General features: G+C 40.8%; 1 protein-coding gene across 2 annotated transcripts in view; it reads right to left on the bottom strand.

Moving 5' to 3' along the window:
• Nucleotides 1-14,269, bottom strand: part of jade2 (jade family PHD finger 2) — a 221,807-nt gene that overhangs the window by 70,327 nt on the left and 137,211 nt on the right. For both annotated transcript variants that reach the window (XM_085470801.1, XM_085470802.1), the window contains exons 9-10: nt 10,667-11,152; nt 7,546-7,710 (exon numbers count right to left, since the gene is read on the bottom strand). In XM_085470801.1, coding sequence (XP_085326927.1) covers nt 7,546-7,710; nt 10,667-11,152 — 651 coding nt within the window. The remainder of the gene's footprint in view (nt 1-7,545; nt 7,711-10,666; nt 11,153-14,269) is intronic.

The following is a 14,269-nucleotide window of genomic DNA, read 5'->3' as shown; positions in this document are numbered from 1 at the left end:
CTCTCTGGGAATCCTTACAGGTCACCTCACTAAAGTTTTAACTTTTAATTTCCAGTCCTACTCTTTTCTTTTTGCTTCCAGAGCCTGAACCTTCACCTCCCCTTCAATATTCATGAAGCTCTCCCTTCTTTTGCCAGTTTTATTTAATCTCAGTGAGCTCTTCTGAGAAGCCATGCTGAGTAAAATCTATAATTTCTCAGTTCCAGTATCATCATAAATGTATAACTGTGTATATTTTGCAGTTTTACAAAACAAAATACAATCATCGGTCTCAGTTTGGTTGGGAAATTATTCCAGAACTGTGATCAAACCAGGTATGAACGCCACAAACCGAACTTTTCCAGAACTCTTCAGTCTAAACTTCTGATAACGGTTTCTGGCACATTTTGATACTGCAGCTATCATTGCCTTCTATTTCATACTACTGATATAACCCAACACCATTGTTATCTGAGAGGAATGGTATAATGCATGGGTCCCCAATCCGGGTCCACGAGGGCCAGTGTCCCTGCAGGTTTTAGATGTGTCCTTGATCCATCACAGCTGATTTAAATGGATAAATTACCTTCTCAGCATTCTTGAAGTTCTCCAGAGGCCTGGTAATGAACTAATCATGTGATTCAGGTGTGTTGACCCAGTGTAAGATCTAAAACCTGCAGGGACACCGGCCCTCGTGGACTGGGATTGGGGACCCCCGGTATAATGGTTTGGGAATTATGGTTCACTCTCAGTTGCTCAGAACTGGATAAAGAAGATCGATATTACTCTCGTGTCTGTTGGTTAAAGTATGGATCTGGACCCAGGGGGTGTTCAGCTTGTAGTATTGGGCTAGGTCACAGGGGGAAAGCCCGGTTCTATCCAAAGGAAAAATACATGTCAACACCTCTGATACTCTCTAATTAACAATTTATATCTTTTTTCTGTGATTTTCATTAGATGGAAACATCACCTATTTAAATATGTTGCTCAAAGCATCTACCAAACTAGTTTTGGTAGATGCTCGATCTTTTTATATTTTATATTGTGCTTCCAAGCAGCCCAGATGTTCTTATAATTTTTTAAAATGTTTTTTCTTTGGACATTTTCAGTCCAGTTTTCTTTTGTTTGTGTGTTTGCTGAATCACTTAACACAGATCTATGATGAATTAAAACAAAAAAGACACCTAAATATCTGACCCTTCAGTTGATCCATCTACTTTTCAATTAAAGCTCATCAGAAATGGTCTCGGTGGAAGAATGGCAGTCCAGAAGTCTTTCTTAAGGTAGGGAAACAGGGAGAAAAGGCTGATAGATGCCAAATTACACAAGAACTGCTCTGAAAACAGATCTAATGGAGTGATTGGTAACAGCTTCATTTTTCAGTATAATGATCCCAAACGCACTGCAGTAAAAACATACCTGATAGAGAAACAGACACTACAACAGTATTAGTCATGTATTGGCCTCCCCAGAGCCCAAACCTCAACATTATTTAAGGAGTGTGGGATCATCATGACAGAAAACAGAACAAAAGGCAGCCAAAGACCAGCTTTGAATATCTTTCTACAAGCCTGGAGACTTATTCCTTCACACTACTTAAAGAAATGAGAAGAAAGCCTGGCAAAGAGAGTTGAATTCAGGCTGTGCTGAAAAATAAAGGTGGTCATCCCAAATATGGAGTCAAGATCATTAGACTTGCCAAAAATCTAGGCACCAGTTTAGCTCACTGGGATGAGCGGGCAACCACATGCTGTGTGGCAGAGAGTGGCAGGCCCAGTCTCGAGTCCGACCTGCGGCCCTTTGCTGCATGTCTTTCCTTTTCTCTCTTCCTCCGCTTTCCTGTCATTCTTCACTTCTCTATTCAAAAAGGCCAAAAATAAAGTATAATTTAAAAAGAAGAAGAATTGCACAAAATCTGCTTCTACGTCATCCTCTACTGCACCTATGCCCAGATTTCTTCTTCTCTTTTTTTTTAAAGGTCGAACACTTACCTAACTTACACTATCCAATCACTGTGTCACACATTGCTTCAACATGTTGCACGCTGATTGGATGCGAGTTGTGGGTGAAGGGAGGGTGTTGGGGCAGCACTCAGGAGAGGAGTACAGAAATGGAGAAAGCTCACAGTGCATTAGGGACAGCACGGTGCAATTCGTTCCATTGGCAGCACTTCAAAGAGGAAGAGGAGGGGGATAATCCACCCCAACATTAGCCCTTGGAATCTTCCACCACCAACATGCACACCCGCACACTCACACACAGACACACATACACACTTGTTCACAAAAGCAGCAGGCTGGAGGCTTTGGTCGTGGGGTCTGATTGGGTTGGGGTCTGGGGATGACGGGATGGAAGGATGGAGAGGATTTTTCAATTTGCCCGCAAATCAGAGATGATTGCAACACTATCTTCCACACAGACACATACATGCACTTAGAAACACAATGTCATGCACACAACACCTCCACAGAAAAATACCATATGCAACGAAAAAACAAAGCAAAGCAGGTGGACCACTTGAAAAACAGGTCAGCAATGGATGACAGAGCAGATACTTACAGGTGGTGTCGGCGTGAGAGATGGAAAAGTAAAAGGAGGAAGAAAAGTGAAGAAGACGGATGAAGTGAAAGAGAGCTTGTTTATCGACAGCCAGTGGCATCACAGCAGTGAGCTGTCAACACTCACTTGGCCAAAACGTGACCAATTGGAGATCAATCCTCCTCATGGGTGACTTGCCAGCAGCAATTCTAATCAATCCGACTTTCTCCGTTACACACTTGGGCAGTGGTCAAGCAGAACACTGCTAGATTTGGAGCTTGCCAGATTAAACACCTTCAGATCAACCTCACGTCTTGATCTGCAATCGCAGCGCAGCTTTCAGGCTATTAAATGCTGTTTTGAACATGCCTCAACAAAATGATCAGACACATTATTCTGCCTCATTTGCACAAAAACAATTTGAAAATTCAGACTTTGTGCCCCAACAACTCCACGGAAGCTTCTTAAAAACACAATAACATTGAGTTAAAGTCGCTATACTCAGGGTGTCTGTCCTAATATATAAAACAGAGTACTTATGGTGAAGTATGGTCAATAGCTACCAGGAGTTCCAACAATTCAACCAAGACTACATGAATTTAAGAGTTCAACTACTACAAGTTACAGCTCCAATACACCTGATTATTAATGGTGCTAAATGGAGGTGAGGTGATGGTGACACATTACTGTAGTTGCATATCAGCATCACTCAGTGTGAGCCTAGTTGAATCATAATAGTGAATAAGATGAAGCAAATAGTGTCAGATATTTGTCTCTAAGAGCTTAAGAAGAGCTTAAAAACAGCAAAGTTATTTTACATAATAAATCAGGAAAATAAATCACAAAATCCCCAAAACCAAAATGTCAGGGATCTAGAAGCTCATCTGTCACCACTCATAGGTTACTACAAAGTTTCCTTGTCATTTATTCGCTGTACTGCACAAACGAATGAGAATTCAAATTAATTGACAGTGACAAATGGGACTTTAACCTTGAGAACAATGTGGTTGAAGACCCATCAGATGATCACTGTGTGTCAGCTTAATTAAATTCTGACCAGTACTGTAAGAGGAGTACGGACAGCCTTGCCAGCACATGAGCCATCAGTCTTTCAGGCGCACGAACTGAAAAAAATAGGGATCAAATACAACTGTCACTTTCCCAATGTTGCCGTAGCAGCAGCGTCTCAACAGAACGCTGAACGGTGCCGAGCAGAGTGATACCAAAACCTCTCACGGTCTACAGTATGTACAGCATTTTATTTTTACTAAGAGCTGACTTTGGACTCCTGGAGGTTTCTACCTGGAGTTTGTCCTTCCCACTGTCACCAAGTTCTTGCTCATAGGGTTCATCTGGGTTTTTATCTGTATTATCACAGGGTCTTTCCTTCGTAATATAAAGAGCGCTGAGGCATCTGCTGTGGTGACTTGGCGCTTTATAAATAAAATCAGTCTCTCTATTATTCCTAATGTTTTTTGTTTGATAAAAGAAGGCATATGGAACATTAAAAATCACAGAAAAATGACCTTTTTATTTGTCTGTGAAGGTTCTCAGTCATCCAGGTCATCGTAGTCAAAGGAGCTTGCAAAGAAAAGCGTCTGGACTTCTTTAAGTTACTTGAAGACGTTTCACCTCTCATCCGAGAAGCTTCTTCAGTTCTAAGGTCAAATGGTGGAGAGTCCCAGATATAAACCTAGTGGGAGTGACCCCCCACAGAGGGACAAAAGGACCCCTTGATGATCCTCTAATCGCCTGAGCCAGGGTGTGAAACTGGGTGTGGGTCCCAATCAGCCAGGGGTTCAGGTGAGCTCATTGTGAAACCTGGCCCCACCCTATCATGCGAATTCCTGAGGTCAGATGGCCCAGGATGTGAGTGGGTGTTAAGGCGTATGGGGGGCGTCCCTCTGCGGGGTGATACTCCCACTAGGTTTATATCTGGGACTTTCCACCATTTGACCTTAGAACTGAAGAAGCTTCTCGGATGAGAGGTGAAACATCTTCAAGCAACTTAAAGAAGTCCAAACGCTTTTCTTTGCAAGCTCCTTTGACGACCTTTTTATTTACATTTCTGTATTAAGTGAAAGCCAAATGATGTTCCCCATAAATCTGCAATATTTGGATGTAATATTCAAGCTAAATCCAACATGTGTTCATGGATTGCTTTAAATCCACCACGTGTTTGCATTTTTCACAAATAGGACGCAGTTGCCTCGAACACTGAGGTACACGTAGGCACCATCTTTACATACTCTGAGTAAATAAGCTGTTTCAACTGTTATTTCCTACTGACTGCTTCGCTGTTTTGTGACAGAATGAAGAGAGTTAACTTTTGAAAGCTGAAGTGGTATGGTTCACTTCTACAACACACATACACACACATCAATAATGGGTGGTCAGGAGGGAGAAGAGTTATGGAGTCCATGGACACACTGACTGGTTGAGAGGTTAGAAAACTGCAACAATCAATAAACCCTGACCACCAGAGACCACTGCGGTGTGGCTACAGTTACATAATTCTCTACACATCTGTAGAGTGGTCTTCCAATCACAGAAAATAGTGTACATCGACAGTGATTTGCACAGCTACAGAATATCTAAGTATAGCAAGGGCTTTCAGTTATTTGGCTCACCCAAATAAAAAGTGACCTACATAAAAAAGTTCAGCCCACTGTTTAGAAATGACAACCTGGCTCTGTGGGAAGTGATTTGTGATTCCATTATTTTAAGTTAAGAGGTGGAGGAATTATCATCTAAAAGCCAAATTAACACCGTGGGACGCTGGACAAAGCACGCTGATCCCGTGGTCTAATCAGCACTGAACTTAAGTCCACTGGTCTTACCAGCTGAGGCTAAATGAGAAAAACTAAGGAGCAATTAACAAAAAAAAAAATCTCCAATTATCTCTTGTGTTTGTATTTGAACTCTTTTAGTTTTGTACAGAAAGGTCATTTGGTTAATATGGAGCCACCTAATTACCAAAAGGTTTTCTTACTATGAACGAAATTAAATCAACCAAGCTGAACAAAACCAAGGCACCTTAGACTCTGCTGACAGAAATATCCAGGGGTTAAGAATCTCTCTGCAGTGAACATTTTTGGTAATTTATTATGTGAAGGTAAGCAGATATAATAAGATTTTTTTTTCATTGTGGGAATGATATAAACAGTTGTCTAAATGTAAAAAAAAAAAACAGAGGACTCCTGCCGCATGTCCTTAGCGAACCGCATTTACGTGTATCCCCCTAAATTTTGGCCGCAGTAGATGTTTGGCTGCTCGCTGTAATTTAGATCCTGTATAGTTTGCAGGGTCAGAAAGAGGTTTTGAGAGCACTGCAGCCGCAGCAGAGAATGCCAATGTACTAACAGAGCTCTGGAGTGAGGTTTTGAAGATGGGCACAACTAATTCAAGAAACCAGGCAAAAAAATGAAAATATTAGTGCGCATTCTGCAGCCAAATGCAAGCTCTGATACTGAAATCAGCAGGGGAATATTTCAGCATTCAGAAATAACCTCAACTCTTAGCAGCTACAGTTACAAACTACAAGCTGCAAAGATTTCATGTAGATAATGATAAGTTTTGTGTTTTATTTAAATGTTAAGGAACATTGTGTCAGGCAGGGCAAAAAAAAAAAAACTTCCATAACCTCCTTTCTCCATAAATAGATCAACAAGTTTCTCATTGCACCAAGATACTGCTAACCCTCCAAAATGTGATCAATCCAGTTACAACAGCTACTACGAATGCAACACAACATGCAGCACGAATCTCAACTACCCTTTGAAATTTCTTCACCTGAGAGATGGGCCAGGCTTCCATTAGATCTTTCAATTTTCTCATCCACAGACACCTTTAATTAGAGTTAGCAGTTAAAGCTTCAAAAGCCTCCCTATACTTCTGCTTCCACAACCACAGAAGCTGGAAAAGTATTCTTCGCCGGGTTTAAAGCCTCCAGTACAATTAATGCCCATTAGCTCGCTCTTACGTTAGGACACTTGGTCTACCTGAACTCATCAACAATCAAGGTGTAGATGTAGCACACTCCCAAAAATCACACCATGCGTTCAGTTCTAAAAATTGACAGTATCATGAAATTTACCATATTTGATTACTGATGTCATTTGGGCCAAGCTAGAAACCATCTGAGGTGCCTCAGTAAAAGTAGGGAGTCGCTGCGGAGCACCTTTTCTGGTATCCACCAACAAACTCCAGATCAAAGCCTTTCTCTCCATGGCACGGCAGCTGCACAAGCATTACCATCTCTTTCTCTGGGGAATAACAAACTGTTTCCAAGCAGGGGGCTCAGGAGCATCACAAAACGAACCCACAGGCTCTCAGAGAAATGAAAACGAAAAACGTCTGAACCAATTTCCACTATAGAGCTGACTTTCCACTTCCCGAGGGACTTTACAGTATGTACTGTATGCTATTCCTGTGCTCCGGGTCACTTGAGACTGAATTTTCTGTGAAGTTTTTTTCTCCAAGTCAGAAGAGTGGGAGAGACACGGCAAACAAATAAACAAACAAACAAATCTGAGGAAATTCCGAGAGTGCCTCGCTGACTTTTTACATGAAGTAACTAATCTGTCACAATGATCACAGATCATAGAAAAAACAAATGAATTCTCCACAGTTGGTGAATTTTCACTTACATTTCCAACACTTGGCTATCAGTCAGTCACTCATTATATCCCTGAGTCATTTCATTACCCCGTCATCCTTTGAGCCATTCATTCATTTAACATCAATATTCATGAGAGCAAAAATCAACTTCATATGATACTGTCAATGATCTTTTTAATTAACATTCGGAAAAATGTAAATTAACTCGGAAATTATATCAGCGATACAGGGATGGATCAAGCACCGAGCACGAATATTCGCACATGTTCGAAACACACACACACACCGAACACACACGAACAGAAAGAAATGATCCCAGAATAAAGCACTCTGCAAAGAAACAAGTTTTCTTTGGCTTCATACCAAACAAACATCGAAACAACGTCTGCATCTGATTGTCCAACTCACTCTTTCCAGGTCTTGTCGGAGGTGTGTGAAGAGTTTGAGGCGTCTGTAGAGGACGTCCTGCTCCTGTTGGGCCAGGTTGTCCACCTCGTCTCTCTTTAAGGTCACCAGAGGTCGATTAAAGTTGGCCTTCCTCTTCAGCTTCCAGAACTGATATAAGTAGTCCACCTTAAAACGTAGACACACATTTACCTGTTACGCTATCATAATGTTCGCATCGCTGCCATGTTTGATTTCAATTCAAGTCAAAGATGGCAGCGAGAAATTTCATGGAGTTAAAAATCAGTGCGAGCATCTGGTCAATGAAGGTGCTGTGTGCGCAGGTCACATGGAAGGCCACTGTACTGTGCTTTCAGACTATTTCCTTTTTTTGTTGTTTTTAATTGTGAATTAGAGGCACTGAAGCATTATAATGTGAAATTCTAGAGCACATTTTTGCAGGAGATTTATTTCAAAAAGTCATCCAGCTTTGGAAACTTTATAGTCATATTAAACTTCAATAATTTTCTCAAATTAAGGATCAAATACTTGGATATTCTTTGTTATTTTAAAGTCAAAGAAAAACTTTACAAAGGTCTCACAAAATTACAAAATACACATATAGTCACATAGAGAAGAAAGGACTCTCTACTGTCCTGTGAAAAACTAGGTGCACCATTACAGCCTCAATACTGTAGGAATTTTTTTAATTAAATAGCCACCAGGTGCTGCTAATCAAATACACCTGATAAACTGATCATCACCAAGTGTGAGCAATGCTATAAACACTGAAGTTTTGGTAGTTTGCTGGTCAGGAATGGGGATCCTCACAAAATCAGCCCAAAGCATATCTTAAGTTTGCAAAATTGCATCTGAAAAACACCAGAAGACGTCTGGAACAATGTCCTTAGGACAGATGAGACCAAAGTAGAGATGTTTGTCCATGATGTATAACGCAAACACAAACACCAACTGTCAGGCATGGTGGTGGTGGGGTGATGATTCGGGCTTGTTCTGCAGCCATTCAGTTGACCAGAAACTCCTCTGTACACCAAAGTAGGGCTGTGCGATATGACCAAAATCTCATATCCCGATATAAGAATTCTATCGTCCCGATAACGATATAAATCACAAAAATTTAACATTTTCTGTAAATTCTGTGAATCTCGGGCAGCTCGACTTGCGTGAAGTGTTTCCAACTGCGCGTCCTTTACCCGGAGTTGAGTGTTTTAACCGATGCATGAAACTATACATTTTTAGACTTAAGTTGTAACGGCCAAGAAATTTCATGGAGTTTCTTTGTATTTATTACACGGCGTGCTGCGGGGAAAAGCCTGTTCTAACGTTTGAGTCTAAGGTTTATTTCTTAGCACCTGGCGGCTCTTTTTTCTTCTCATCCGTAAATAATCTGCTCTTTCATGTGATTCAGTTTATTTTGAAAAGTCTCAACAGGATCTTGAGCTTTATTGTGAAAGGTTTATGTGGAACATAAACAAGCGGACGATGAAAAAATATTGCCGTAAACAGTTTATTTTGCGACACCACGAAACAAACGATAGCGTAAAATGAAACGACAGATGTTTTTATATCGTCATCCGATATATATCGTTATATCGAACAGCTCTACACCAAAGTACTTTAGAGTAAAGTGCGAGTCCATCTGTCTGACAGCTAAAGCATTGCTGAAATTCTGTCATGTAACAAGTAAATGAACTTAAGCACAGCAGCAAACCTACAACTGTCTGAAAATAAGAAGAATCACCGTGTTGCAATGACCCTAACCTGATTGAAATGCTGTGGTGGGACCTTAAGAGAGGTGTGCACACATGGAGTGTGAACTGTTTTTAAAGAAATGTGGGCCAAAATTCCTCCACAACAGTTTGAGAGGCTGATAAAGTCATACAGAAAATAATTACTTGAAGTTACTGACGCTAAAAGTTGTTCGACCTCACCGAGTTTTTCACAGGGCTGTATAGAGTCCTGTGACAACTTCATTTTTCCCATGATTGTAGACGTGACATTTTTCTTTTGTTAAAAATCCCCATTCATATTCACATTTGAAGGATCAACCTTTTACACCAATGAAAATAAAACAGGACTGCACACATTAAAGAAGTGCAGCACTACGAAAAACGTTTCACTCGTGATCTGAGTAAGCAATGACTCTTCAAAGTCTGGGTATTTGACAACATGGCTACAATCGCAAGTATTTCATTAGTGTATCCAACTACAATGAATACCTCTATTAGATCATACACTGCAGGCAAGACACAAAGCACACTGAGGCACTGTGGTGTAATGTGGTTGCCCCAACCTTGCCAAGAAAAGTGAAGCGGTTCTTTGACAACACAACAATATTTTCTCATAGATTTGTGACCTTAACCAGACAATACCTGAGTTTTTTCCTCTCTCTCTCAGCTCTATTATATTTTTAAAACCCAAAATGGCCCTGAAGTGTTGACTCAGTATCAAAAATTCTTTTTATAAAAAAGAACTCTTTCAAATCCATGGTTTAGCTTTCCTAGTAAAAAAAATAAAAAATAAAACACTTTCCAGCAGCAGCGTCCATGTTTGGAAAGCAGAACAGAGCATGGTCTAAACAAATACCTGTAACTCATCATGCGGTCTACGAATACCTATGAATGGGGAACACTTGAGCCAGTGTGCTAAATCGAGGCAAGTACATGATTAGTCTTCTCATATTTCTATAATTTTATACTCTTAACACAAACACATTTTTCCGACTAGGCAATGTTCTCCCAGATTTCATCAATCAATAGGAGCCTTCAGCTTTTTGTTCTTTGGACAGAAACGGCACTTCCTAACAGCTTCATGCTTCGGTGAATCGGGCGTTCTGAAATGCTCTGCTGCACGTCGCTGCTGTACTGAGCAGTCACAGTATCTGCATACTTGCTCCCTCTTAGCAGGAACAAGTGCTGCTATTATGAGCTCTCTCATCAGTGAGTTTTTTCAGCCACTCATCTTGTTGACCATGTCTGTGCACTTCGTGCCTATACCTGAGTCACTACCTAGAAGAGCAGGTATTTTTTGATACACATACAGGCGTACCTATCCTATCGCAACGAGTGTTTAACCTCATTTCTTATAACTTAATGAGAAGCTGTAGGGTCCTAGCTTAACACACCTGGGAGACGGGTAGCCCCAGGTTTTCGGCAACCTCCCTGGGTTCCACGAGTCGGTAAAACTCATCCTCCAGCTCCTGAAGCTTCTGCTTCCTCTGGCTCACTTTTTCTCTCTCCAGTTGGTCGCGCTCAGCCCGCTCCGACGCCGACACTGAAACCAGGTGCGATACCGACCTCTGCGCCGGATCGCTGCTGCCATTTCTCTCGTTTTGCTGGTCCTGCCAAAGCTCGGAGGTGAGACCGGGGGCGGCCCACTCGGGTCTGGCTCCACCGTGTGCTCCGTTGGCGGTGGAAGCGGTGACGTGATTGCCGTTGCTCATTCCGCTTGAGCTGAAGGTGCTGTTGGTGTTTGTACTGGTGTTGCTGTGCTCCAGGCAGAAGGACTTGAAGCGCACCTCGTCGTTCTCGGCCAAGATGGTCTTCATCTCCAGGCCGTGATCGAAGGCGCAGGTCACATGGAAGGCCACAATACAGGAGGGCATGGAGCACTGGGAGCAGGGACAGAGAGGGAATTGAGTTAAGGGACACAGAAATAAAAAAAAATGTCTTCATGTTCTCAGACATTTTGTCAAACCTGTTTGTTTTAAGCTGTCATTTTCGGTTCATTTATTGCGTTATCAAGGTTCCAGAACAAGTGCAGCAAAGCAGAAAGACAGACCAAGTCACAACAAACACAGCTTTCCCATTTCTGCTGACATTCTGGTAACTTGGGATATGTTTCAATATGTGTGTGAGTGCATGTTTCTCAGTGCTATCCATTACAGGTCATACTAAGAGCTGACCTCCCACTGAGTCCCTCCAGGCATGCTACGATTTTGTGTGTGTGTGTGTGAGAAAGCGAGAACCCTTGTGACTGTACTGGTGTCACTGCTGCATGCACATTTTTTTAGTATGTGTGAGTGTGTGTGTAGATCTGCACTTATCAAAGTAGTTCAGGATTCGGCAGGAGGCTCGTTGGTGACTCTCTGCACTGCAGTGCATGATAAAAAAAAAACCTCACTGATCCGACCGACTCAACCATCTGGAAAACAACTTTTCTACAAATGTCTCTCTCCCTTTATTTCTCTTATCCTTATTTGGCTTTTATGCTTCATAAAAACTTTCTAAAAAGCTTTAAAAAGTTTTAATTGGAACTACTTCCTACCAAAGAAACAGTCCAGTCCTAACTGGCGTTGGGCTTTTCGGCATTTCCAAATGTGGTTTGTACGATGAGGCAAAAAAGGAGACATAACTGGCTAGCATATTCTTTTTTGCTTGAACTTCGGGTTGGCTTTGGACTGTGCTGCGGTCTTCTCTACTGTCACACTAAAGTAGGTCATCATCAGCCCGAACACCAATCTATCACTACAACCTTCAGCAGCACATGGAAAAGTGTGCGACTGTAATCTCAGGTATGCTGAGAGATCCAGATGAACCCACTCTCATTTCATCTTTTATGGACTTAATATTAGAGCCTATTTGTGTGTGGGAGGATTAACAGAGATATCCTGCATTAAACTTACATGATTTGTGAAACAGCATGTGAATCCATGTGAAACCGCAAACTGACTAATGGAGACCTCCTATGTGTGTTATTCCCCAATGTGGATAATGATGATAGACTCCTTGCTTTAATTGGCTCAATATGTCAAGTTGTACAGTCACTGTTATATATTTTAGTCTTTTGAGCACGACAAGCTTGGTTTTTATTGAAAACTGCCTGCAAATACCACATTTTCACCAGTTCTTTCCCTAACGTTACCAGATACATTATCAGAGAGATTATGAGGGAGATTTACCACTCAAACAAACCCCGTTAGAAATCTATAGGGAAGTGCTATAACAGCAAATATGAACACTACTGATTGCAAACAGTCAATCAACAGCAAAATGAGAAAACATAAACCTACTGTGTTATTGTGCTAATGCAGATGAACCCTAGAAGTTCAAAAGGTGTGGCAGCCTGTACACTGGGGGAAATACAGTGAAGTGAAAAAGTGTTTGCCCCCTTCCCGATTTCTTAAAACACAAGTTAATTACAGTTTATAAATGAATTATTATTATTACAATGATAAACACCTTCATTTAGAAAATGCATTTTGTGTTTACTTGTGTTTTCTCTAATATTATATTTGTCTGATGATCTGAAACATTTAAGTGTGACACGTATACAAAAACTAAAAATAAATCAGGGGACAAACACTTTTTCAAACCACTGTAAGTATCTGATCCCCTGCTAAAATTTTTAAGTTTGCCAAGAAACACCACTGTTAACAGCATTGGTAATGTACATGCCTGCCTAAGTTTGCCACTGAAAATCTAAATGATTCAGAGAAAGTGCAGGAGAAAGTGTTGTGGTCAGATGAAAGTAAAATCGAGCTTTCTGGCATCAACTCAACCTGCCATGTTTGGAAAAAGAGAAATTCCAAGTATGACAAAAAGAACACTATCCTCACAGGTGTTTTTCTGCTAAGGGTACAGGATGACTTCACCACATTAAAGGGCCAATGGATGCGGTCATGTCCTACTAAATGTTGGACGAGAACGTCCCTCCCCAAGTCAAAACACTTAGAATACCAATTATTTCCCCCACTGTATATCTACTCATTATCGTGGTAAAGATGCAAGCGTGCCTAGTGTTGTTTCTCGGCTTATGTATGATGTGGCACAGCAGAACACTTGTGCTATGGTGAAGAAAGTCCATAAACACCTAAACAGTTAGAAACACTGATATAGCATATATTGCGTAACTTTGTGCATAGCATACACGCCTTTTGTAGATGACAAAAAAAAGAAACCTTATTTTAGGGTAAAATCACCAAACTCACCTCATTGTTTATCAGATTAGACAGTTTTATATTCTGGTAACCACTGGAATTCACGTTATATCTCTCCCCGTTTATTTGACTCGGGGCTTTATGATAACTGATAATTGCCCATCTTAGTTACAAATGGAGTAAGCGTTTACCACAGCTGCCACTTTGTTACCAAGATGGTTGTTGAGTGGCAAATTTTCTCCTAAAACTTTGACAATGTATCCAAGATATTGTGTCCAATAGATAACAACATTCTACCCATAAAGTTTATTTCACAGCACTTGTTTAAGTCCCACTTCATATTGTGCATATATTTTATATGAATTTTACCTTTATTGACGAAAAACAAATGATTTCCATATTTTTTTCACTATGGGACTGTATCAGGTCTGATATAGCGATCACGTTTATGAAATCTGTTTTTGATGTGCAGCAGTCTGAAATGACTGCATATGCACAAGCATAAGCATGTGAACATTCTGCAGTATTACCATTTTGTCTTCTTGGCAACACCTGCTAGATTTTACCATATATATATTTTTAATATCCATATTTTCTTTCCATGACCTGATTATCTTGACTCATCAGGCTTAACTCAATCCATCCATTTTGTGTCAAAGAAGAGTGAAGTGGCACATCATTGTATGCGATCAACAAACACAGCCTGGGTTAACAAAGACAGTGGATAACTATCCATTATTTTTAACTGGGGTTTTAGGTGTTTTTCAAGCTAGCTAATGCAAAGAAACCTTGGCTCTAATGGATTTTGCACAGCCCTCAAATCATTATGACAGTTTGGTTGGCTTTTCA

This window comes from Copadichromis virginalis, linkage group LG10 (genome assembly GCF_057382275.1).
Source record: "Copadichromis virginalis isolate Kocher_CV1m ecotype Utaka linkage group LG10, C_Virginalis_male_GT1.1, whole genome shotgun sequence".
NCBI lineage: Eukaryota > Metazoa > Chordata > Actinopteri > Cichliformes > Cichlidae > Copadichromis > Copadichromis virginalis.
The sequence above is the reverse complement of the archived record's forward strand: the minus strand, read 5'-3'. Positions and strand labels throughout refer to the sequence as shown.